At 43.5% G+C, this 24,338-nt stretch overlaps 3 protein-coding genes across 3 annotated transcripts in view; 2 read left to right on the top strand and 1 right to left on the bottom strand.

Moving 5' to 3' along the window:
• The first annotated feature begins 232 nt into the window (after positions 1-232).
• Positions 233-3,417, top strand: tmem127 (transmembrane protein 127). Its single transcript, XM_014992795.2, has 3 exons — positions 233-1,033; positions 1,123-1,287; positions 1,859-3,417. Exons 1-3 carry the CDS (start codon positions 796-798, stop codon positions 2,167-2,169), a joined length of 714 nt encoding a protein of 237 aa, XP_014848281.1. The 5' UTR covers positions 233-795; the 3' UTR covers positions 2,170-3,417.
• Positions 3,418-5,011: 1,594 nt separating this feature from the next.
• Positions 5,012-9,888, top strand: gatd3l (glutamine amidotransferase class 1 domain containing 3, like). The gene is made up of 7 exons (XM_014992794.2): positions 5,012-5,195; positions 5,266-5,318; positions 5,405-5,518; positions 5,640-5,771; positions 5,883-5,975; positions 9,393-9,558; positions 9,668-9,888. The coding sequence occupies exons 1-7, from the start codon at positions 5,079-5,081 to the stop codon at positions 9,806-9,808; spliced, it is 816 nt and encodes a 271-aa protein (XP_014848280.1). The 5' UTR covers positions 5,012-5,078; the 3' UTR covers positions 9,809-9,888.
• Positions 9,889-11,010: 1,122 nt separating this feature from the next.
• igsf9b (immunoglobulin superfamily, member 9b) overlaps positions 11,011-24,338 on the bottom strand; it is a 31,103-nt gene continuing 17,775 nt past the window's right edge. Inside the window, exons 4-22 of the mRNA XM_014992790.2 lie at positions 22,300-22,446; positions 21,023-21,174; positions 20,823-20,940; positions 20,405-20,546; positions 19,906-20,051; positions 19,664-19,806; positions 19,433-19,573; positions 18,847-18,963; positions 18,610-18,760; positions 18,385-18,496; positions 18,121-18,296; positions 17,791-18,029; positions 17,616-17,700; positions 17,334-17,504; positions 16,795-16,831; positions 13,409-16,693; positions 13,090-13,259; positions 12,729-12,910; positions 11,011-12,384 (exon numbers count right to left, since the gene is read on the bottom strand). Of these exons, the coding sequence (XP_014848276.2) occupies positions 12,741-12,910; positions 13,090-13,259; positions 13,409-16,693; positions 16,795-16,831; positions 17,334-17,504; positions 17,616-17,700; positions 17,791-18,029; positions 18,121-18,296; positions 18,385-18,496; positions 18,610-18,760; positions 18,847-18,963; positions 19,433-19,573; positions 19,664-19,806; positions 19,906-20,051; positions 20,405-20,546; positions 20,823-20,940; positions 21,023-21,174; positions 22,300-22,446 (5,702 nt within the window). The 3' untranslated portion in view covers positions 11,011-12,384; positions 12,729-12,740. The remainder of the gene's footprint in view (positions 12,385-12,728; positions 12,911-13,089; positions 13,260-13,408; positions 16,694-16,794; positions 16,832-17,333; positions 17,505-17,615; positions 17,701-17,790; positions 18,030-18,120; positions 18,297-18,384; positions 18,497-18,609; positions 18,761-18,846; positions 18,964-19,432; positions 19,574-19,663; positions 19,807-19,905; positions 20,052-20,404; positions 20,547-20,822; positions 20,941-21,022; positions 21,175-22,299; positions 22,447-24,338) is intronic.

The raw sequence follows: 24,338 nt of genomic DNA, 5'->3' as shown, positions 1-24,338 counted from the left end.
CTAAACAGTAAACACTTTACTCAATTTATGAGTGGAAACTCCTCCCACTCCACTGCGTCATCACTTCTAGCCGAGTGACATGCCTGCTGAATGTTAAGGAATAAATATACTGACTTTTAGACTACTTTGATTTGAAATGAAGCAAAAAAATAAAACTGCATAATACTTCTATGCGGGGGTAGAACAATTTGTAACTGGCAATCTAATTGTAACAATTTATTTAGTCTCATGTAAGTGGTTTTTAATGAGTCACCACTAGGTGGCAGAAACCCCTCCTCTTAGACCGGTGCCAACTGCTAACAGGAAGTCAACATTACGGGAAACCAGCGGAGGCTGTCTTTTGTTTTGTTTTGTGTTTCCTTTTCTGTACCAATAGTAACCGTATGTTTTTATTGTTGTAGATATCCTTATCGTGTGTTAAGTTTTATTTTAAATTGTTTGTTTGTGTTAGGTTTAGTTTTGTCCTTATTTTTTGTTATATTTGGCGTTGACAAGGAGTTAGCGTATCAGGCTAACAGAAGAGCTAACAGGCCTAGGGACCATCTGTTCATTGTCTGATCGGCCGCCAGCGTCTTGTTTTATCTAGCATCCCGATTTTTGTCGAACACATTGTGTGTAACTCATTGAAAGAAAGAGTCCGGAGCCGCTGTCATCCCCTCGTGATCCAAGTTTCCTTGCCTGAACCGGCTTACAGGCCTTACTCTGCCTACTCTCTTGGTTGGCTCATCCCTAAGCTACAAAGAAGGATTCACCAACGCCTCTAACGACACCAATTACTAAGGAGACGCAATAATCATGTATGCCCCACCGGGTTCCACTCTCCCTGGAGGTCGGAGACGGAGAGCGGGCACCTCCCTGCCCAAGCAGCCGGAGCGGAGCTTGGTGTCGGCTCTGCCCGGAGCTCTGTCCATCACAGCGCTGTGCACGGCTCTGGCTGAACCGGCCTGGCTCCGGGTTCACGGAGGGGCCTGTCCTAGACAAGAGCTGGGGGTAGCGGATGTCTTGGGGTACATCGATCCCAAGCTCCTGGATGGTGAGAATAAGCACGCCACAACCTGTAAGCGTAGGCAGTTGTTAATCATTCAGCTAACGTGTAATTTTGTGACTTCTGTATTTCCACAGATTACTGTGTAAACCCACAAATCATCCTGTTGCTGAGAGTCATCGCTGCCTTCTGTTTCCTCGGCATATTATGCAGTCTCACTGCTTTTCTCTTGGATGTGTTTGGACCCAAACACTCTGCCCTAAAGGTCACACGCAGATATGCTTTTGCACATATACTAACAGGTAAATATTCTTATTATTGGAGGGTTTTTTTTAATTATTATTTTTTATTTTTTATTGTGTGTATCAATAAACAAAGTAAAAGTGGACGATTTGACAAAAATATCAAATCAGAATTTTTAAAAAGTAAAATCAAGATTTCTGAGTTTTTGTTATGCAGAAAGGTTGACCTTAAAGAAAACATATTACCAGAGTATTTAGGAAGAATAATGTTTTTAAACAGATTTTCATATAATGTGTCTTGTTGTTAACCTCTTAAGTACAGTTGAGATAAACTTAAACCCTGAGGGTATACTCAGTCTGACATTATTTAAAGTAAAAAGATCAATTTTATATCTTTGGAGTAAATCAATTCAAGCAATCAATCTTTATGTACACAGCACTTTTTATACAATCAAGCCTAACATGAAATGTTTATACATCATTTATGCTTAGTCTATGATTCTACAAATAAAAAGAATCAGAACTGATGCAGCTGGACAAGAACACTGAACAGCAAACTTGTTCTTGTCCTTAGTGAGCCATAATGTCGAGCGTATGTTAGTTTTTATTAACCTACTCTCTCTCCCCTCAGTGCTGCAGTGTGCCACAGTAATTGGGTTTTGCTACTGGACCTCAGAACTGATCTTGGCACTTCAGCAGCAGCACAAAAAGTACCACGGCTCTCTCATATACGTCACCTTCGCCATCAGCTTCTACCTGGTGGCAGGCGCGGGCGGCGCGTCGATCCTCGCCACCGCCGCAAACCTCCTACGCCACTACCCCACGGAGGAGGAGGAGCAGGCCCTGGAGTTGCTCTCGGAGATGGAGGACAGCAGCGAGACTTTTCCCGCCGACTACGACGTCGCCAATCAGTTTCAGCCGCCACCTGCCTACACGCCCTAACCCAACCAGACTGGCCTTGCGAAAAAATTGTTTTATCTCCGAGCACAGCTACTTTGCTTGGTGTGCAAACCACGCTCAATTTAATCAAATGGAAACTTTTGCAAATACTCTCGGCAACGAACGTAACGCGTGCACAAGTCGGTGCATCGATTCCTTGAAAGACAGTGGCTTTGGGTGCATGGAAGCTTTCTTTAGTGGTGGCATCAGTTTAGGAGCTGCTTCATACTTAATTCTCACTGCTGAAGTGGTTAGTGATTTGCATGTAAATGGCTTTTAGGATCTGGTCCTTACATGTAACTATAAGTCATCTGCAAAAAAATTAAATAACTAAAAATCACCAAACAGCGCTCATCACAGGAAACGGAAGAAGCAGCTGCAACCCGATCAGCGCTGTTGTCGAATGTTATCATCAGCCGTAGTTACAATTGGATTTGGGTGGAGCTTTGATTAAGCAGCTTTGTGATTTTTAATTTGACATATTTGCCACGTGTGTGATTTCTTTCTTCTTCTTTTTTTTCTCCTGATGCTGCTTATTTGCAGGAATCCATAAACACTGAGGAGATTGTTTTAAACATAAATTTTATACAAAAAAAAAAACGGACCTTATTTATTCTATGTCCTGTCTTTTCTTTTGCTTTCTTACTCGCTATTTACACCTCCTCTGTTCTAGACGCGACAGAAGCATTGACAAAAATCGTGAGGGAGGGGAGTTTTTCGTGTTTCGGAAACACGGTGTGGATTGCGGGTGCAGAGAAATGGAGGCTAGTTCGGCAGGAAACCTCACAGCATAAACATCAGTTATGACATCATAATTGTATTTGAGTTTGTTTGTTTTTTTTAAAAAAAAGAGAATTTTGTTTGTACTCTGTGAATATCGTTCGTGACCACTTCAGTATGTGTTTTCTGTGTGTGAGTTCTGCTGATTTTTCAGATTTTTAGGCCGTGGTTTGGATCTTCCGTGCTCCACGTAAGGATCCTGCTGACGCTCGAGTTTGTGACTGATGTGGTGATTGTAGTCGGTTGCACATTTGTTCTGTTTCTGCATTTTGTTTCTCACTGTATTTTCTTCATCTTTATGTAAATAGTAATTGTTTATACATGCAGTAAAGTGGCCATAATAAAAGAAATGTCATATTTTGCCTTCTGTTGTTCATCTGTACATTGACAAATGACTTTTTTTTCCCCCTGAAACTTCACTGTGAGTTGTCTCCCCTTACAGGTGCATCTCAATAAATTAAAAATATCAAACGTTTCCTTGTGATTCAATTGAAAAAATAATGGTAACAATTTTATTGAAGAGTGATATGACACTGTCATAAACATGTCATAACACCAGTCATGAACATGAAGGAGTCTTTATGAATGTTTATGACTGTTGTCATGAAGTGTCACTCGGTAAATGACACTTTTAATGTTTTAAAGTCCATTGAAAGTTCCAACTTTGATGCAAATTTGGCCCTTTTAATAGTCTTTTAAAGCAACTTTGCATTAAAAGTGTCATTATTTACCGAATGACACTTCATGACAACAGTCATAAACATTCATAAAGACTCCTTCTTATTCATGACAGGTGTTATGACATGTTTATGACAGCGTCATTGCAGTCTTTTGCACACCCCTTCAAATAAAGTGTCACAAAAATGTTTTTATCAAGTGTTTATCTCTTTTAATCATTACTGTCCTTGGACATTTGACTGGATCTTTGCCTTTCCACCTTTCTTTCACACTGTAGGGCCTTGATCTTTAGACAAAATGCACATTTTGCTTTCACCTTAGAAAAGAACCTTACAGCACTGAGTTGACTCCTTAGTTCAGGTAAGAAACTCCTGACATCTTTAATTCTAGAGTGGTTCAACAAAACAGATGTAACAATGTAGCATCTAAATCTTGGATGCATCTGTGTGTGGTAGATCCTGAAGTACTGACTCCACCTACAGACTAGGACTTGTGAACACCCGCTGTGCTCTTGAATTGACTTTGCTTCACAGTCTTCTCAAGGCTGCGGTCATCCCTACTTTTTCTGCATCAGTTTTTGCTAAACTTTTTCCTTCCACACAACTTTTCATTAATAGTCTTTGCTACAACCCTCTTACAGTCTCTTTAGCAATGACGTTTTGTGGCTTACCCTGCTTACAGAGTGGGCCGGTTACTGTCTGCTGGACAACTGTCCAATCAGCACTCTTCCCTATTACTAAGTAGGCTGTAACATGTCAGTATTAATTTAATAGTTGAATATTCTAACTTAAACAAATAATTTCAGGTATTCCTTTGTCGTAATCATCAAAATTAACAGAAAAATCACACACTTTATCTCAGTGTGTTGTGAGATGAAGCTGTATGAGTTTCACTTCTTGAATTAAAAATACTGAATTGAATCAAACTTTTCAAAAACAGTTTACCAAGACAAAGCTAAACATTTCTCACTCTGAAAGTGACTTTTCCATCTGTTGAAGATATTTCTGGGTTCGCCGTCTAGACTCAAAACGGCATTACAAAGCGTAAGAGCCTTACGCCCTAATGGACTTTGCAGGACATATGGTATGCCACTATGCCTACAATGGAGTGGGACACCGTTTCCTAATCAATGCACTGTATCAAGTGCCAAGCTCTTAATGGGTCAAGATATTAGCCGAAGCTAAAGTTTCACTCCGTGGCTAAATACCTTAAGTTAATCAGAAGAATTAACGAGGTATTAATAGGGAAGGGTGCTCTGGAAAGGAAGAAGTCAAGACGTGAAAAGACAATGGAGCTCAGCTTACGCGTTAACGTCACTCGGCCCCACACTGCTAGTATAAATACAGACATCCTCAGTGAGATCAATATCTGCCCTCTGAGAGGTCTTCACAGGCTCCGTGGCAATCTGTTAATCGGGTATTTTCCTCCAGAATCATTGAGACTACAGCTTAATCATGCTGGCAACCAGGACCTTGCTGTCAAAACAGACTCTGACCGCCGTCTCTCATCAGCCTGCCTGCTTCGTTCATCAAGGAGAATATGGCTACTGGGGAAACACCAAAGTTGCTGTGGTAAGTTTAAGCCAATAATTTGCTATGAGTGAAAAGAAGCGGACCAACACAGCGAGTCAATATATTCCAGGTTTTCTCAGGATGTGGATGGTGGGATGGAAGTGATGTCCACGAAGGAGTGTAGTGAGTATCCAGGCACATTCTCACCAATCCAATCCACGAACTTCCACCAGTGCAGGCATGACGGCTCTAAACGTTTATGTGTGCAGCACCATGTACCACCTGAGCAGGAACGGCGCCCGCTTCCGCACGTTTGCACCAAATCAGCAGCAAATGCAGGTGATGGATCACATGAAGAAGCAGCCTTCCTCAGGCGAGAACCGGTAGGAGCCAAATGCGCACACCAGACCGTGAACTGACTTGACCTTTCGCACGCGTGTGTAACCTTTTGACCCGACTCTTCCCACAAGGTAGTATTTTTGATTATATCTGGCCATCAAACAGGAACATGATGATCGAGTCAGCTCGCTTCATTCACGGCCAGGGAAAGAGGCAAATGCAGGACCTGTCCACGCTGGACGTCAACAGCTTCGACGCCGTCATCTTTCCCGGAGGCCACGGGATCGTCAAGAATCTGTGAGGGGGGGAGGGGAGGGCTGTGCAAAGAAAAGTAAAATTAGATACAATGCATTTCGCTCGAGCCTTAAATACTAATGGAAGTGTAAAAAATCTTAATTGAATTTTCAGATCCACTTTCATGAAGGACGGCAAGGACTGCAAGCTGCATAATGACGTGGAAAGAGTGCTTAAAGAGTTCCACCGTTCACGCAAACCTATTGGGTATGTATGCTGTGATCCGTCCTCAGTGCTTAGGCTCACTAACTTTGAGTTCGAAGTACAGAACCATGTCGAACATGAGGCTAAGCTCCACACTGCCACTGACATCTACCTCCTGTCTTAATTAAAATACACCAATTTAAATAAACAAAAGATTTAGACAACCTGATAATGGAATTAGGGCACTGCAAGGAGTCACACAAACTGGTGACTTAGACGTTTAGTCAGGCAAATGAAATTAGGTGAGGAAGCTGTGTTGAACATTTAATTCAGCATGGTATGATCTCCTTTTTTTGTTGTGAAAGCCTTTTTAGGTAAAAATAAATAAATAAATAAAAATTTAAATGTTGACTCTTTCCACAAACTTCCTGTAAAGTTCGTTAAGCCAATTAACAAGGCTAATTTCGGCACAACAAAGCCTAAAGCTTCTCAGCAGCCCTTTGTTTACACAAAAGGGAATCTGATCCACACTACTCAGAGGATTTGACAAATGACAATGGCCAAAAGAACAGAAATTGTGCTTCATTAGCAGTTTTTAAAGGTAGTTTTTCTTGCACACTGATTTTAGGGATCTGTTTAGCGAGAGTCTTCACTTGAACTCTCATCGTAAAAATAGCCTTACTGCTCCTAAGCCCAAACTGGAAGAAGATGTGAAAGCAGGCAAATCCTTTAAAGCGGGGAGGACACAACGAAGGCGCTGACATAAATGCTTCCACTCTAATGGGATTGGGTCAAAACAACAGATTCTGCCGGAGGGATGAGGTGACGGGCAGACGTCTGCGTTGAGGTCGGGTGAAAGGGCACTGGGTGCTAGGTGAAGACGGGATGATTCCAGGTACGGAGAGATGTAGGATTACAGGAATTAAAGGGAAGAGTGAAGGCGAATGCTAAGGAGGAGCAGGTAAAAAGACAGTCGCCCTGACAACAGAAGGTTAAACAGTTTGCTGACCCCTGCGCCGTAATCCCTACCTATCACAATTAGCGCACAGAACGGGTTTGAGCCAATGAAGCTCCCGTCTTCAGCAAAAATCAGTCCATCTGAAAGTTAAAACCAAGAACAATTGTGGCTCATAGAAGTTTGACATTGCCTTGGTGGTTGCTTTCTCCTTTTGCAAGACGAAATCCTGGTGATTTTCAGATGCATGTTGTTCTTTGTTCATCCTGTTGATCACTTTTAGACCTTAACAAGTGTTGTCCTCTACAGTCTACTCTTATCTTGACCAAATATGTAGAAGTGTAAGGTCAAAATCGACAGACTTGCTAATTCATTTTTGCAACAACCTGCTAACATGAGTCAAGTTGATGTGTGCTGAGTAAGAAGAGATCAGGATGCTACATTATGCATAATCCTAAGTGCTTAAATACAAGGCAACTGGACTTCTTCCAGTGCTTAGGACTCTCATGTCCTTAATGACCAAGAATCTGCTCATTGGCAGGCCAGGAATGCCCAGATCCAGTCTTATAGCCACTATCCTGCAATGTGAAGACGCATTCAAAATGTTATAATCAGCAGTCACTCAGCTTCACAGAGGCTCGGTAACGAGCAATTTATGTGATTTAAGTGTTTTCAAGAAGAGATGCATCTAAAGGTTGTAAGGTAGTAGAGCTTGAGGACTGGACTTCGGCCCCCTGGTGTGGACTGAGATTCTGCACGTTAACGTTGATTCTCAGCCTAAATTGCACTATTGCAGTACAAAGTACAGATGGCCAATAAAATAAATTACTGCAACAAAACTGCAGGACCCATTCCAGTTTCGCAGGGATCGGCAGGCGCTGTGTGGACCTTTCTTACGGTCAGGTGAGAGGTGGCATCGGGTATTAGTTGAAGGTGGGAAGATCCCCAGATGAAGGAGATTTGGGATTACTGGAATTACTGGGAAGAGCGGAGATGGATGCTGAAGAAGAGGTGAAGAAACGGTCACCATGACAACTGAAGACTGACCATGTAGTCCTGACCTCTACAATAGTTACATAGTTAAAAAAAATTGTTTATGAACATCATTTAATGGAGTTCACAATATTTCCCGTAAAAACAAAGGCTATAGAAAGTGAAAGTAAAACATTTGACATGCAGCTTTATCCATTGGTTGGTTTTGTGGGAGTTGGTGCTTAAAAGAGTATTTTTATGTATCTGAATAACATATGTTGAGCTGTGCCAGTCAGAAGTTCAGATACACTCATCATCGGCATAAATGTAATTAATTTTGCACTTTTGATGATGCGTTTGAATTTGTCTCGTTTTAGAGTGGTATGATAACATAACAAAACAACTTTCAATTCATTTTAAAAACAATAACTGGACACACAAATTTAGATTTACTGCTGATTTTCTCTTATTTATAAAAACTAAAAATTGGACATGTGGGTCAAATATATTCATACAACCCCACTAATAATTTAGCTACCATTAAAGATCTGGACTGGCCCCAACTATGTGTAAAAGCTGCATCTGTGCAAAAAATTAAGGCAGTTTATATCCAGTTCTGCCGAAAAGAGTCAGAAAATATCTAACCAAAACCTTGATGATGTCTGTAAGAGGTTTGTAGTTGTTCAGCTGGGGACTTTTATCCAATTATTACTGTGGTGAATTCCTACTTTTAAAATTCGTACAGGTTTTATATGTTGCAATTTTCAGTCCATCCGAAAAAACACGATCACTTCAAAACAGAGTGCTTTACAAAGGTTAAAATATACAGACAAATGTAAAACCACTAAAAATCCATGCATTAAAATAATCTAGGAAAACAGACAAATAATAAAGTGATGAATAACTCAAAAGAGCTGGTGATAAATTAACCAATTACTGGAGATTAACAAGAATGTGATGACAGTGGTCACCTAATTTCATAAAATTGTTAATTTGTAGTAATTCCTTATATTGAGCATGTGTGTGGTGACAGTGGAAAGGAAAATTTTGCTTCAGCATCCTGAAATAAATAAGCAGAAACAGATGTTATTTATATGCAGGGACAAGTAGAGAGAGAACATAAAGTTAATGTCATAAATAACTACAGATAATGCATGAATGGAGTGTAGCAGGAGAAACTAGCAAAGTGACATGATGGTCAGTTTGTCCTCCAGCATAACTACAGAACTAACTCCGGATAATCTAAGATGTCCAACTTCAGGCTGTATCAAAAAAAATAAAGTTGTAAGCCTAGTCTCAAATGTAGACTGAGTGTCTGCCTCAAACTGGAAGCTGGTTCCACAGGACAGGAGCCTTTAAACTAGAGGATCTGCTTCCCATCAGTGAACCTAACAGAACGAATCATCATCTGATGTAAGACGGAGCTTGATTATTAAGAACTTTATTTGTCAGAGGGATCATTTAAAATTGTATTCTGGAATTAGCAGGTTGTCGATAAAGGTTAAAAAAAAAAAAATTGGAAAAAATTGAAAGACTTTCTGCCTCTGTTCCAGCCTGGCCAGCATGGCTCCTGTGCTGGCCTGCCGCGTGTTGCCCAGCATCGAGGTGACCATGGGCTACGAGCGGGACGAGAGCACCCGCTGGGGGAACTGGCCTCAAACCAACATGGTGCAGGCCGTGAAGGGCATGGGCGCTCGCCACGTCGTCCGTGAGCCATACATATCCTTTCAGAGCTCTGTCCGCCCGCCGTAAATTCAAGCGAAAGCCTGTTCGTCTTCATCATTAATGCGACTCCTCCCGCTGCTTCGACCTTAACCCTTTCTTTCACGAAGCCTATGTGGACGAGAAGAACAAAGTGGTCAGCACTCCGTCCTTCATGTGGGAGACGGATTACCACTATCACTATATATTCGATGGTGTTGGAAATATGGTCAAGCATGTGATGCGTCTCTCCTCCAAGAAAGAGTAACACTGAATGCCCAGAATTCACCTCTATACTGTGATGAAACCTTACCTGAAATAATAAAGATGCTCTAGTTGAAATGCAAATCTTGTGCAATTGATGGTTAAAGGCTGCTTTGGATCAATGTGATAAACGTGATAAACGTGTGCGTCTCAGTGAAGCAGACGTACGTTTCAGTAAATTCACTCAAAAAGTGAACCTCGTGTTATTATTTAGCTAATGTAAACCTAAATTTTAGCTGATAAAGAAACAAAATGTTGCACAATCCAGAAAAAAGCAGGATCTTTGATGGAACAGTTTTGGGCAAGTGAAAAACATATTTGTGTACTACTGTGCAGTGTGTGCACCAGCCTGGGCTCCTTGTTCATGAATAGCTGCAACAACCAGTTATCAGCTTTAGGGACAATTACTTTCTTACATAATTTAAGATTGGTGTATATATTTTTTTCTTTATTAATTAAGGAAATCATTATTTTAAATCTGAATATTAGCTTTTGTTTCTTAGCAGTGCTCAACAGAAAAAAAGCAACGGCATAATAATGGCCAACATAACAGAGGATCAAGCAGTTTTTATGAGGTTCTGTCACTTGTGTTTGATGCAAATTTGTGTTTACAGCATCAATGTACGACAATTGGCTCCATTTCCTTCAGGTGATATCCCCAGCTAGCACCATTGCCACACAATGCACATTGCAATCAGGAAATAAATGCAGCCAGTTTACTTGTGCTGATCCAGTTTCAAAATGTCTAGAGCAGTGGAGCCCAAAGTTGGCCCTTAAGGGCCGGTGTTTTGGTTCTCTCCCTGGTTTAACGCACCTGGATCAAATTATGGCTTGTTAGAAGAACTCTCTACTGATCTGCAGTTGGCCACAGCTGCAAGGCACACTCAATCATAACCTTCTGGTTCTGATGAACTAAAATAAACCCAAATGTTTAATTTTGTCTAACAGAAATTAAGTAATTTGACTCCGCTGCGCCCCCTAGGTTTTTCCATCAGCTATATCTCCTCACTGCATCAGTCGATCTCCACCAGATTTTTGGTGCGTCGTCAGATAGCGCTGCCGAACGCATCGGTGCGCAAACTGCGTCAGAGAGTCTCCAATGGCTGGGTGGGCGGCGTCGCCTGAGCGAGGGCCGTTCGAGGCTGCTTGCAGCTGATGAAAACATCAGTAGTTTAAAAAAAAAAAAAGACATCCACATCCCTTAAGTCTGCTACATTCAGAATATAACAATTTATTAATTTACAAACATATAAAAAAATGACAAAAACAAGTAACAAGATATAAAATTTTCCTCTTTGTACAAGACGACCGAAGCCATCCTCAGGAATGCATACTCACGCCAAATGTGGCTTTTCATCTGGGAAACTGAAGTAAAAACAACAGAAACAACAGAAAGGCTGACTCTTCCCCAAAGTGTAGCTACAACAACATCTTTTAAATTGCTTTGTCAGGTGATGTACAAAAAACAGCTTGATTTTCTTTAGCAAAGAAAACAAAACAAACACAGCAGGGAAACGGGCACACAATTCATAACAGACTTGCAATTCAGACACAGAATCAGAAGTCAATGAAATATTCACAGTGTTGCCTTCACATCAGGGATGTGAATTGTAAACATTGTTGCATATCGTCACTCATCTCAATAAATACACGGACATATTCACAATGAGGAACAAAACATGTTTGATGCTTTTTTTAATTGTTCTTTTTTTTTTGTGTCTCAGCCTGTCAGCAGACGCCGTCCTTCTTCCACTGACCAAAAATAAGGCAAATATCATCTTCCCTGGCAAAGTCGCACTTTTTCAAGGCGGAGCCAAGTAAGACGTTCTCAACTGATGGGAGCGACGGGGGATGAATGCATAACAATACAGCAGGACTTATTCACAATAAACTATGCATATGAACATTTATACACTTTAAACGGAAATACTGTGAGGTCAATAGGGCGCTGAACGGGGATGATTCCAGGCAATCAGTGGGTAAATCGCAGACATACACTCAGCTTCTAAATACATAGATGTTGGGAATTTTGGGTCAAATTTATTAGTTACCTAACAGTTAGTACCGCGTCATTAATCAATATAGACATGGAGAGCACAACTAGCACCATTCATTCACAGGCACCGATACGGATGAAGATATCTCACAGAGAGATGTTGTCCACTCACCTTCAGACCTGTCAGAAGCATCTTTTATTGTCACTACAAGGGAGACTTAGATTCTACAAACTTTCAATGCGTCTATCACTTTGTCGCCGGCTGCTGCTTTCACAAAGCAGGTCCTTCTCACTTTGAGCCGTGAACCGTGTCTAACACCATTTCATCTCTTCGCTTTATCTGATTGTCACATTCCCACTGTAAAAAGCCCACAGAAACCAAATCGAACAGAAGAACGAGCCTGAAAAAAAAAAAAAAAAAAAAAGCTGAGGATGTCTTACAAAACAGAACAGTGCAGTCTCTTGAAGCTGCTGCCGCGCAAGATTAAAATCGTTAAAGTAGAACGAAATGTTTCCAGCGTTTAGGACCATGGTGCTGTTGTCTTTTCGGTGGAACCGCTATTTGGTTTTCGTCTTTGATGCATCTGAAGAAGAGAAAGAAAAGAGAGCAGAACAAAGTTAAAATTAGATTTTTTTTTCCCTTACTTTGACACATTGCAACCAACAACTTCAACGTAGCATTTCATCTACGTTGAAGTGTTGGTCTCTAGATCTACATGGTGTGGCTCTATCAAATAAAATTAAAACTCCCACAGGTCTTTGTAATGTGACAAAACATGAAAATATCCATGGGGTATGAATACTTTTACACTATAACTACCACATGCAGGCAGCAAAAGGAATTAAGCAGGTGAGCAGTGACAGGAGGAAAAATCAGGCAGGGGGAAAAAAAAAAAAAAAGGTTTGAGGATCAGGCAGAGTAACGGACCGAGTTCAGCTGCTAGAGCAGCGCTGAGCTGGAGTCAGAGTCCGAATCATGGCTGGGGTGGAAGCAGGGTTCGCGGGTACAGGCGGATCCCTGAGCCCGCCTGTACTCTTGGTACTCCAGGCGGAGGGCGTTGAAGCGAGCCTCACTGAGCGAGCGAGGAGGGATGACAGGGGGAGGTGGGCCTGGTGGGGGTCATCAGGGACAGGAGAGGCATGGATGGAAATGTCATGGGATGAACTAACAAAAAAATCATAGGACTGGGACAACCAGGTGAACACATGCAGCACTGTCACATTAAGCTCACTAATAATAGTCACACATGCAACAATAAACCACATTCAAACGTAAATGAAATGATCACCTATCTGTCGCTGATCCCGGAGGCCACCAGTCTGGTCAGATCCCGTCTCCCTCCTGCCTCTCTGAAAACCAGCTCGACACTGGCCAGACCTGGTGGCCTCCAGGACCTCGGAGTCCAAACAGGCATCAGCGGAGTCCCACTCGTAACTTTCATCTACTGACGTGTTCCTTCTAATGAGATGCACAAAAAGTGGTCAGAAAAACACACAGAAAAACACAGACGTCTCACGTTAAGTGTCATTTTGGCAACAGTAAATGAATCCGTCTGAGGAGAGGATGCTCCACATCGTCAGTCATTCCAGATGGTGGCGGTCTTTCACCTTTTCACTCTCCTCTCGGCCAGCTCCATCTCAGCTCTGTGGCGTTCTTGCTCCTCTGTGGTTTCTGGGGAGCTGAGCAGGGTGGGAGTGACGGACAGGGACTGCCTAAAGAGACCGGCGCTGCCTCTACCGCTGCTCTGACTGGCATAACTGGCCCTGCCACCGTCCCTGAACTCGGCATCTCCACTCCTCCCCATCATCCTTTCTGGATGTCTGTAGCCATCTCCTTCCCTGGGTGGGAAGGCAGAGTAATAAGGCGAAGGCCAGCTGATGCCCCGGGGCAAGTAGGACCTTGGAGGGCCCCTTCTGGAGTCCGAGTGTCTCAAGCCTTCCCCTCTGGGATCCGGCCAGTGCTGGTAGTATGGTAGAGGGCTAGAGGTCGGCATAGGTATAAACTGATGCTGGACAGACCTCAGCGTGTCTTGAAAAGAGGGGGACCATCTGGAGGACTCAGGGAAAATGGCGGCTTGGCGTCGTGGATCTGCGGGCTCAAGCATTGGGGACATTGAGGTTTGTCTGGGTGGGTACAAAGGAGTGAGGTAGGAAGGACTAGCTAAAGACCTCTGTGTGTGGTGGGGCCTCTCCAAGCTCCCCATGCTGGGACGCCGGAGTGGGATGTATTCTCTCCAGCAGGGTCCTGGTCTGGGGAAGGAAGGCGGCGTGCGGCCCAGACTGTAGGACTTCACCCTCACCTCCGGGTTTGGGAACTCGTCCCAGTAACATTTCTCAGAAACGTACGGTCTTGGGCTTTCAAAGTGCTCCCACCTCTGTGAGCCTAAGCTAATGGATTTCTTAAGGTAAGGTCGCGGCTGAGCCACACCAGAGAGAGTCCTACAGGGACCAAGGCTTAAGGATTTCTTCAGAAATGGCACAGGGGCTTGAGTTATGCGAGACACTATTTTATTAGTCCTGCTTCCCTGAGAAGCTTGTCTTTGGGGCTGCTCTGACAAAAACTCATCACTGTCTGCACAACTCTGAGAATGCTTTGACACAATGTCTGCCATGCCCTTAGCTGCACTGAACAACGTATGAGCCGACCTGGACCCAAGTCTGGATTCAGGTCTGCCGGTGCAAGTATTTCCTGCTCGAATTCTTGTTTTCTCGTCATAGAGCTCCTTGCTTGTTTTTTCTGGGCCCGATGAGGACGGCCTTGGGTCATCAGGAAATCTCACTCTGGCTGTCACTTGAGGAGAACGTCTATTTCCTTGTGTTTTATAAGCATCGAAGCTAGAGTCTGCTGAACCCAGGGGATCGCCTTGTTTCTGACTTGATGGAGTTTGTGGGTTTTCCTGAACATGAACCTCCCAGTTTCTAGGAACTACATCAGGTTTCGCCACAACCAATTCTTCCTTGGGTGTTGGTTTTGCGGTGGCATTGGTCACCTGACCCTCTTCCACAGGCTCATCCACGCTCATTTCAATGAAACCTGGAAGACTCAGGTATTCAAGGATTGCACTTGTCTGGTGTGGGGACATTTTAGGGGACGGTGCTGCCGGCTTAACCTTGAAGGAGTCGGACATTCTGGGGACTAAAAACTGAGACCGGTCACTCTCGACCTCTTCAACAAGAGTTAAGGTTGATATGGGACTAGGACTGTCAGGGAAGAGACACTTGTCGCTTCTCCTGGACCTTGTTCGGACACTTTCCTTCTCTAAGTCGGAGTAGAACCCTGAAACGTGCTGGTCGTCGTGGTCCTGAGTCTCTCTGTCTTTGGACTTAGCTCCTACTTTATGATGATCATACAGCAAGGTTGAAGAACTACAAGGACTGGGGTCCCTCGTAGTTTTGTGACCTATATCTGGAGTTCTCTCAGTCTGGTTATGCTGTAGGGAATCTGAACTTTCAGGTCTCACTGTGTTGGCCAAATCCCGTAGCTGAGAAGCTAATGAACTCCTTGATTTAGAAACAACACCTAACTCCTGTGTCTCCTCCACTATGTTCTGCTCGGTGCCCGACTTGGTACAAGCCTCTTTGTTTTTCTGAAGATTTGATGACTTAGCTTTATCTAGCGTGACATCACGGGAGAGCATGGGTAGTGACGTATTCTGGGTGACCGGCGAGCTTGATGAATCTAAAGCAAGAGATTCCTCCGTGGCTTCTCTAGATGAGATAAGCGACGTAGTCTCACGAGGAGTCTGAACAGGGATGAGGCTAGTGACAGATGTGACAGGGCTAATGTCCCACTGCATGCGAGACGTGGGGAGCCTGTCTAGCGGACTGCTAGTGTTGCCAAAGTAGCACGCTCTCCTATAGTCAGAAACCCGACTTGTCACACCAGTGGGCCTGTACTTCTGTCTGATTGTAACTTCTTGAGGTTTCCACACAGGTTCTTCCACTGACTCGGTCTCATGCCCTTGAGGGTGTTCTGTTGTACTACACGGAGAGGGTGCGTCCCTCACTCGACTGCGATGTCTTTGATCCGTTGCAAAATTCTTCAGCTCCCTCTCGATTTCTTCCCTCTCCTTTGCCAATTGGACACACTTGTTAACGCTGTCCCTCTCCAGCTCACTCTCTAGCTGGGAGACCAGGGTGCTGTTGTCGGTCAGGTGGCTTTCCATTGGTCGGTAGCCTCCATGATGGAGTCTGTCTCTGTCCAGCAGCCTCGTTCTCCTTCCCAAACTGGAGAACAGGTCTTCAGTGTTGCCTCGCATCCGATACCTACGCAGGGAATCGCTGGGCTTTCTTTCACTGCTATCAGAGTAAAAACTGGCTCTTTCCAAAAGAGTCTCTGAGCCTTGTTCGTCATCAGAGTAAAAGCAGCCATGTCGGGAGAAGTTTCTTGCCATGGCTCGTACCCTGCCAGGGGATGCAGGAGGTCTGCTTAACTCTGGCACATCCACCGTAAGCGGAGAGTCCTTCCTCTCGTCCTTCTCTGAGCTCAAAATGCTTGATTTTGGAGAGTCCCTGATTGACGTCCTGTTGCTCCCTGACCCGTGAACGCTTCCATTAACTTGCAGGATATCCTTCTTTATATTTTTATTGGAAGGACTTGAACCTTCCGGCAGCGGCTGAACAATGAAGCGTCCGTCTGGACCTCGGGAAATGGACTCCAGAGCAGTCGGCGAAGGCGCCTGCGAACCTAGATGACTCTCGAAGAGGGTGTAGTGAGGCGGAGGAGATGAGTTGGACAAAAGCTGTTTCCGCTGATCGTGGTATTCCCCGCGGCTGCCTTTGTCAAACGAGGAGCGATCAGATTGTGATGACGAGGAGTTGGGAAAGAAGGGAAGAGGCGGACATAGTTTAAACTTGAGGACACTGTCCGGGCTGCGTGAAGGTGATCGCGTGCTGAAGAAAACAGAGAAGAACAGCTTCAAACATTAGGGATGGAGACTATAACATGTCAGAAAGAGAACATTTATGTGCATCAACCTTATCCAGACACTTACTCTTGAGAAGTGCTCTTCTGAAAGGCAGCTGGCAGATCTAAATGAAAAAAAGCAGGAGAAAAATATTTTAGTTACGTATTTCATTAAGCACAGACTTCAGGGACAGAATTTTAGAGCCATGAAACCTAAAAAGAGCATAAAATGAACACTTTAGGGCCTTTTGATTAGGCTTTTGAGCAAATAGAGCACAATTTTCAGATGAAATAGTGTCCTGAGTCACAACCTCAACACAAATAAGCACATCAAAAAGCCAGTATAAACAGCTGTTTATGAAAACAACTGGAAGATCAGCTTATCCTACTTATCAGCCGATTTGATAAATTACCAAATAAATCTAATATTCACTTTGTTAACTCACATCTGAGCACCAGATTTTGCTACCTTTATGTCTGCTTTGTAGTAGACATTGTGCGATGCAATGACGCCTCAGTTTGTTGCTCAAAGCCAGTCAGTCATCACTCTTCAGCAACTTTTGGCTGCATCTTAGCTGTGTTGTGAAAGATCTTTCTCCTTAACACATTTTCACGTGTATGTTTTACCTTGTCTCCTCTTTCTGCGTCTCTGCCGTCTCCTGTTGCTCATGTAGCACGCCGTCACCAACGAGAGGACGATTGCAAGAAGCAGAAAGCACGCTCCTCCTATCAGACCAGCCATCAGCGGTTCAGGGATGACTTCTAAGAAACTCGGACGAAGTGGGTAAATTTCCATTCCTGCAATCAAACCAAAGTCGATAATTTAACTTCTGTGTTTAATAAACAAATGTAGTAAGTATCCAGTAATATTTATGTCACTTTCAATCATAATTAAGAACAAAAACGTACCAGTTGTGGAAACACTCACAGACTCGCTCGGTTCACTCAGGACTTTGTCGCTGCGTGACATCAGCCTCAAATCATACATGGAGTCCTGAGTGAGAGACAGATTGTGTATTGGACTATTTAACAAATATTCTCCCAAACAGTTTGTTTTATTACTAGTAAAAAAAAAAACTATTACCCTAAGCAGTCCTTGCACAAGTACTTCGCTCTGATTGGCATGGATGTTGCTGCCAATGATGACCCACTGGCCCTGATCTCTGCGGGCCTGGAGGACAAAACCAGTCAATGGGGAGAGAGGAGCCTCGGGAGGCTGCCACTGCAGGAGAACGCCTCGCCCGGTCCGGTTAGCTGACAGCAGCGTGGGAGGTTCAAGGGCTGGGAGAGCCGTGGCGGTTTTAGGTAGCTCTGTTGGCACGGCTAAAAGGACAATAAGTGTTCATACGCGATCTCTTTCTAAAAGCAAAATGGCACTAGAAGACTGAAAGGAAGGCAAACCAAAGGAACAAACCTTTTGTTCGTATTGATACAATTTCACTAAAAGGTCCTGAGCCGAGTTTATTCTGAGGTAGGACGCTGAACTGATAGCCAGTGCCTGCGAGTAACCCAGTCACAAGCAGGTAGTTTTTGGATGTCGGCACAGGCAAAGACGCCCATTCATGCTTCCCCCTGGATGTTTGCTTGACCCTTTAAAGGGTAAAATCAAAGTATGTAAATAGCTTCAGTTGTTGATAGCAGAAAATGTTTTATCCTGGGTGTGTTTTACAATACTGACCACACAGTAAATTTCTGGGTAAATCCACCGTCAAAACCTGGGACCCAGGACACATTGGCCTGGTTCATCTCCGTGGTAACGGTCACCGAGGACACAGCATGAGGACTGGTGCCTGAGCAACAGACAGACAGTTTTAAATCTACACCGCTAACGATGCACACGTCATATATCATTACATCTATTTGCAGACTATGTGTCCGTTACAGATAATGCCGATGCGCTCACCAAGTGCAAAGACTACAGTGCCTGCACTGACAGTCGCCACACGATTGGTGGCCAAACACTCCCAGCCGCCATGGTGATCTTTGCTCAGTGGCTGCAGCAAGAGGGATCCGTTAGAAAGCACTGCGTACGGTGAGCGAGGACTAGGGCCAATCTGTCGGAAAGAGCGTCGGGAAGTTCACATAAGGGATTCGTCATACATGGCCGAGGTTCCAGAAAAAGCAGAATTTGTTTTCGTACCTTGCTCCAGGTTACATTTGGAGCAGGATCACCACTGGCTTCACAGGGGATGATCAACTCTCGGCCGACTTCCTGGAGATACTCTGGCAGAGGGGGAACTCGAAATGATGGTGGGTCCTGGAAAAGCGACACTCTTTTGACTTCTGCACGTCTAAATACATTTTAATATTTTTAGATTTAAGACCCAGAGAGGTACTTGTTGTAAGAGGTTTAAGAATCACAATGTTAGTGATAGTTTTGGCCCAAGAAAAGGCCAAATCTAAACCCTAATACAGAATCTGTGGCTTGGCAAGACTTGAAAATGTCTACTCTCAGATACACATATAACCCAAACGACTGAAAGCCGTAACTGAATGGAAAGTTGGTCACACAAAGCATTGCTTCGGGGTCTGAGTTTAAATTGTAAAATATTCAGTGTGAATACTTTCTTTTCACTTTACAATTCTGCACAGCTTTGTGTCGTTCTCAAATAAAATCCCAATAAAACACAAGTAAACATGTAGTTGCAAAGTCACAAAATGAGGAGAAGCTCAAGGGGTTTTGGTACTTTTTAAAGGTACTGCGAGTCTGAAAATGGGAACTTTACCTGCAAAATGACTTTGGTGGGCTCAGACTGGCCCATCGTGCCGTAGCTGTTGTAAGGCGTGCAGGTGTACATGCCTACAGCGTTGTCATTGGCTGTCGCTATAAACACCGAGCCCTCTGAGTTCACCATCCAACCCGGGAACTAAACAAGTAAAAGACAAAAAAATATTAACTCTAAAGCGACTTTGAGAGTCCAATTGGCACAGATTGTAAAACAAGCGCTAACATTTACATTGTCAAGATTCAGCTCATTCCCGTCTTTGGTCCAGTTGACATACAGCACAGGCGGGTCAGCCTGCACAGGGCAGAAGATCACCCCCTCCATTCCTGCTGGCAAATAAGTTTCACGCAGCATTCTTACAACACGTGCCGGATCTAAAAAAAAAAGGAAAAAAAAAAAAAAAAAAGCTTTCTGATTAGAAATTGCAGTAAAACACAGCAAAGCCACCAAGGACGAGACGGTAAGACACTAACGTTTCACTTTCAGATGGGCAGAAGCCGAGGGTGGAGTCAGTATTCCATTAGTAGGGATGCAAGTGTAGTTTCCAGCATCTTCTGGGATGAGATTAGGAATCAGAAGAGTTCCATCCACCAGAATCTTCACTCTGGACCTGAGGGACCTAAAGACACGAAATGTGGTGCAATTTATGATAAAGCGGTGTATTAAAGAAACAGAAATGAAAGAAACACAAACGGAAAACAACGACTTCTACTAAACGGATGTGCAACAAAGATTTAGAAGATGGTATGTTAATCTAAACGGCAATCTTCTTTGCCTCAGCTTGTTCATGATCACATGATATAATTATCTCACAAACAATCCAATTAAAACTTATCGCATTACCAGCGTGCTTTGGAAATATTTACACCTACAACTTTCCAAGTAGATAAGAACACCACGTGCGATATTTCCCACCGTGCCGAGCGTCTTGATCGATTTTTTTTTTGTTTTTTTTTACAGCTATGGACTCACTCGATGTGATAAACGTTCTGTCCTTGCTTCAGCCACTCGTAGGTCAGGTTTGAAGGGTAAGCGTCTGCCTGGCACTGCAGAACAGCATCCTGGGACATATTGAGAGTCGTGTCCTCAGGGGAGATGATGATGATCGGTGGACCTTTAAAAAAAAAAAAAAAAAAAAAAAAAAACAAACAAAAAAAAACGCAATGAACAGATCAGTAGTTACTGCTGGTAAGTTTTAAGCCACCTACAGTTCACGGGATGACCTGTAGGTGGCGGTATACACAAACAAATAGCAACCAAATGGTTTCTCTCCAGGAGATGAACTGATAAGAAACAAAAAGCTGAATGTTCTCATGCAAATGCGACAGCAGTTCCTTGATATTAGATATGCAGCGACTCTGTGTTTGATGACGGATCGTTCAACAGTCACCTTGAACCTGCAGCTCCGTGTAATGGGTCAGATTCCCCTCTGTGTTGGACACGTGGCACTTGTACACTCCGGAAACATTTCTTGTGACAGTGGCAAGAGACAGAGTGCCGTTGAGCACCTAAGAAGTGAGCGATAATGAAACACAAACTGCGTGAGTATTTATTTAAAACCCTGCAGGGTGGTCTGTTGACGCGACTCACTTTTATTTTTTCATGTTTCTCAATCGGGCTCTCGTCTTTGTGCCAGATGACCGTCGGCCGAGGGTTGCCGTGGGCTCCGCAGCTAAGGGTCAACGAGTCTCCGAGCAGAACCTCCACAAAAGTCGGCGGCGTCTTGATGAACACAGGAGGAGCTAGAGCAAAGACACAAACACAGAGGGGGCGATTTTCACTCACATGATCAAATTAGGTATCAATACACATACAACGCCTTGCTAAAGGATCATTTCACATTTTTCATGTTACCACCACGACTCAATAGGAATTTTGTGTTATAATCCAACATAAGGTAAGTCTGAAAGTGAATTGGAAGAAAACGACACATGGTTTTCAAAATGTTATGCTTGTATTTTTGGGGTGTGTGTGTCCCTAAAGGGTTTCACATGATAGTTTCATGACAGTCTTTGGTTTCCCTAAAGACTTTGGTCTTCACTTTGACTAGGCCATTCTAACACATTAACATGCTTGGATCTAACATCTCCGGCTGCTTGTTCTTAGGGTCGTCTTCCTGCTGAAAATGATCCTCTAACCCTGCCTCAAGTCTTTTGCACATTCCAACACATTTTTTTCCAGGATTTCTCTGTATTTCAGTCGATCCATTTTGGATAGACCACATCGTGGATTCAATACACTAACAGGGTGAAATCTACATGTAAACACAAACGTACGTCGCACTTCTATTGTTTCTGTAAATATCTTGAAAACCACACATTCGTTTTCCTTCCATTAAGACTACGCGCCATCATATTAAACTCCAATATTATTCAATTAACTCTCAGATATGGACATAATACGATATTCAATATCATATGCAGTATCTAAGAACTGCTGCTGTGAACCCAAAAATGTGTCGTGCAGCAAACAGATGGCTTTCATCAACTGCAGCATCATCATATCAAACCTCTACCTCACACTCTGAGTGACATAACTCCGCTTCAGCTTAACAAGCGCGCGCGTGTGTGTGAGTGAGACTTAGAGTTAAGAAGCATGTGAGTCAAAGGCTTTGAGCATTTAACCTTAATCTTCAGCGACAAACCTCACAAGTGTTGGTCAGTTCTTCACGGCAAATAAACACAAGGTGGAATCCCCAGTGTGCATGCTTTTGACGCACTGCAGTTAATGTTCAGCAATTCCCCTTCTGCCAGGGCCGTCAGAATTTAGCCAGACCCCATGCTGCAGACGTTCTAAATAAAGTCTAAACCAGCGACGAGCGACGAGGGAAGCAGCTCCCGCGTTCCCAACACCCTGCAGTGCTGCACCTGTGATGGAGAGGAAGGTCCATGTGCCATTTTGAAAGTTGTCGGTTTTGCTGTCCAGGAGGAGGATGCGACACTCGAACCAGCCCTCGTCCTCCAGGGTCAGCCGTTCTACCAGCAGAGAGGCGCCGCGGGTCAGAGACACACGCCCTGTGGGAGGAAGGGTGAGGGTCGAGAGGGAAAGAGGGAAAAAAAAAAGATTAACAGACGCACAAAGGCAGACAGGCAACGTCAGCATATGCAGGAAGAGGGCTTTTCATGCAGAGGACACAGCCACCCATTGTCACAAAGGCCAGTGTCAAAGTCATAGACCTTCTGCAAGCAGGCGGATCCACATGCAGAGAGGGACTCTGACAAATTTTCCAAGTTTATAGAAAATGACAAATGACATAGCTAAGATTTATGAAAGCAGCAGACACCTTGAAGAACAGATGAGCAAATTAAATCATTAACATTTTTAGTCCCCAAAATGCTCAAAACCAAGATCAATCTTTCCTCGATGTCAGTCAGGCCCCAGGAACCTATAAGTGCACGGTTGGGAGTCGGATGCAGTATTTTCCAGGGAGAGGCATGGAAATATTTTGCTGTTGATGAAAAGCAGTCAAAGTTTTGACCAGGGGAAAAAAAAAAAAAAACATACACAGGCACCTTGCAGAAGTAACTCATTTAGTCAAGTTAGAACCGCAATGAAACCAGCATTTCATTGGGGTTTTATGTGACAGATCAACACAAAGTAATGATTAACTATGAAGTGGAAGGAAATGATTTTTTTTTAAAAGGCTTTTTACAAATATCAATCTTTAAAGAATGGCATCCGAGTTAATTTTTGTAAAAACAAAACAAAACAAACAAACAAAAAAACATCTAGACACTGAAATCTTCCTCAATGAGACTCAGTGAGTGGAACCACTGTAACACATTCAATAAGCTCTGATCTACTGCAGCTCTGGCTGCTTGAACCCTCTTTCCCCGTCTTTATCCGTCTCTAACAGGTTTCCTTCCAGGACTGTGACTTTATTTAGATGATCCATCTTCCCATCCGCAAAGCATGCCACACTTTTTACATTCATTTCAATTACAAATCTGGGTTTTAGCAGAATCCCAATGAAAATCCTAAGAAGTCTGCATTTGCACAATGACAAAAGAAGAGATAAGATTGCACAGTACTGGGGATTGGTTTTCTTATGTCTTCTTTGACCCAGAAATGCGCTCAGAAGTGTGAGTCATTTCCAAGACGGCTGTCTCAACTAAAAGTTTTACAAGAAACCAAAGCTCCTCATATAACAATGAACAACCCTTCACTCCCTCATTCCCTGGCTTCATCCCGAAAGTCAAGGTAGGCTGGCTTCGGGAGGATGCAAGCGACCCATCTCGAGGGGGAACGTTATTAATTTCCTGCAGCGTTATACACTGACCTCTTCATTAAGCAAACGACACTAATAATAATTAAGTTCAAGTATTTTGTAATATCTCTTACAGCACCGACTCCAGTTGGTTTAACATAAATCCGAGCGCTTTCCAGTAACGTTCATGCATAATGAATTTATGTGGCCGTCGTGCACCGCAGTGAAAGTGATTGAGCTTTAACATTGTTGGCTAAGTCTCCCGACTCCAGCTCAGATGATGAGAAGTCAGTGGCCCTGAGGTGGAGTGCAAACACATGAATCACTGCAGCGATGGTTAAAATGATATGCAAGATGACAGATGAAGACGGTGTCCTGTCATTTAGGGTTTGGGCGGCTTAGCAGAGAGCTACAGTTAGCAAGCCAGAAATTCTTGAATGTGTTTTATTACAGAACTTCGATGAAAAAAAAATATATATATATATGTATATGACTCATTTTTATTTTGGATTCAGGAGTGCTGGGCTAAAAATGTAAATCTAAGACAATGCATGGGAGAAATGAGTCACTTGTTTTGTTCATTGGTGGGGCAAAGGATAGAAACGAACAAGAAGCATGGCAGATGCACAACTGCACTTGTGTGAGCCAAAGCGCAGACACAGATGGACCGTGCACGAGCGTTTCTACCACACACACCCA

Source organism: Poecilia mexicana, unplaced genomic scaffold (genome assembly GCF_051168715.1).
Source record: "Poecilia mexicana isolate PSO_F unplaced genomic scaffold, ASM5116871v1 scaffold_9, whole genome shotgun sequence".
Lineage (NCBI taxonomy): Eukaryota > Metazoa > Chordata > Actinopteri > Cyprinodontiformes > Poeciliidae > Poecilia > Poecilia mexicana.
Note: the sequence above shows the minus strand (reverse complement) of the source record. Positions and strands in the feature narration are given on the sequence as shown.